Source organism: Piliocolobus tephrosceles, unplaced genomic scaffold (assembly GCF_002776525.5).
Source record: "Piliocolobus tephrosceles isolate RC106 unplaced genomic scaffold, ASM277652v3 unscaffolded_12003, whole genome shotgun sequence".
NCBI lineage: Eukaryota > Metazoa > Chordata > Mammalia > Primates > Cercopithecidae > Piliocolobus > Piliocolobus tephrosceles.
The window spans coordinates 1-1,875 of NW_022293204.1; the positions used below are offsets into that span (position 1 = coordinate 1).

General features: G+C 24.3%; 1 protein-coding gene across 1 annotated transcript; it reads left to right on the forward strand.

Moving 5' to 3' along the window:
• The first annotated feature begins 253 nt into the window (after positions 1-253).
• Positions 254-1,815, forward strand: LOC111533412. Its single transcript, XM_023200207.2, has 2 exons — positions 254-969; positions 1,165-1,815. The coding sequence occupies exons 1-2, from the start codon at positions 859-861 to the stop codon at positions 1,813-1,815; spliced, it is 762 nt and encodes a 253-aa protein (XP_023055975.2). The 5' UTR covers positions 254-858.
• Positions 1,816-1,875: the final 60 nt, after the last annotated feature.

Below are 1,875 nucleotides of genomic sequence, written 5' to 3' on the forward strand. Positions count from 1 at the left end.
ATATGGCGAGAAGAAGCAAATAAATCGGTTGATAAGATGATGCTTATATCAAAAAATGCTTTTTTTAAAATAATAGAATCTACAATAAATGAAAAATTAAATAATGGTGATTTTAATTTTTATAAAATTTTATTACATATGTTTATGTATAAAGAAATATATTTTATTAATAAAGAAGAAAATGTTTGTTTAAAAAAAAATGGTTTATGTAAACATGTTGATTTATGTTTTCAGTCTAACGTGAATACACTTCTTAATAAAATAAGTTACCGTATAACAAACAGCTTACATGATGAAAATATATATCCATTTAGTAATGGTAATCTTGAACATACAAATACCATTGATGGCCTGCTTATTGATAGTAACTACAAACACACATATAACAATAAAAACATTTTATTAAAACAAGATTATGAAATAATAGAAAACGCTAACTTAATAAACAATGTTATTCATAAAAGTATAATACAAGTTTCACAGAATGGCAGATCCGACCCCCCAAACATTTCACAACTATCAAATAAAATTCCCAAAAAAATAAATAAACCATCAATTTATAATAAAGATAAATATTATGATAAGATATATAAAAAACAAAAAAAAAAATACAAAGATCCAAACAATATATTAAAACTATTTTTAAAAAACGATAGTAATTCATCACATTTTAATAAACTTAATGAATTAAAAGAATGTACTTTTCAGCCAAACGTTCATAAATATGCTCTTAAAGAATTGTCTAATTATGATGTTGATAAAAATGATCAAAATGTTAAGAACAAAACGGAGGAAGAAACAAACAAACTAAATATCGAAAAAATATATACAAATGCTAATAATGTAATAGCTAATAAAATGTATACATACATGTTAAAAAACTCTTCGACTTTAAATGGAAATAAAATAGATGCTCAAAATGTAACTGAATATTTCAAGTTTTGCATTCAGTATTATGGTGCATATAAAGTAACAAACAAAAAAAAAAAAAAAAAAAAAAAAAAAACAATATCAAATACGTTTTACGCCTATACGTGCATACCGTATATACTACTCACATGTCATACTATGTAGCCTTTTTTTTGTGTTTTCCTTTTTTTTTTGTGTCTCATTTTTGTGTTTCCCTTTTTTTTTTGTTTTTTTTTTTTTTTGTTTTTTTTATAGGGCCAAGGCTACTTCGAAGCAGATACAAAAAAAAGTATACTAAAATACAATGATAATTTTCAAGATCCTAAATACAGTAGCATAAAAAATGCCAACCGTATCAATTCTAAGCTCCATAAACACAAAAAAAATGTATACATAAAAGAAAATAAGAAGCAAAATCCAAATAATACAAATAGTACAAATGCAGTAAACATAAATAAGAACTTGTGGGCTAATAGCTTAAGAGAAGGATATTCACCTAAACCTTTTGACTTTTCAATGGTAAATAAAACTGAAAGGAATTACGAATTAAAAGCTAAAAAAAAAGTAAAAGATGAGTATGACTGGTCGAAAGAAATACGACTAAGTGGAAGAAGATTAACAGCTAAAGTTGTACCTAATTATGATTTGTCAAATCAGTGCATAAGCGGTTTAAACGATGATAATAAACATAATAATAACCAATTCTCAACTTGTAATAAAAAAGAAATAAAAAAACAAAAAAGCACACAAAATAATACTTGTTTATATAACGATTACTTCTACGCAGCTAGTACGCAACCTCCACCTAAAATTATGGCAAGTAAAAATAATCATACAATTTTAGAGGAAATTGAAAAAGAACTTTTGGCTTTGCCCAAATCAATAAAATTTACCCCCATGTACTAAAAATGCAAATTACATAAAAACTTAATAATTTGTTATATAACATAGTTTGTAAATATATAT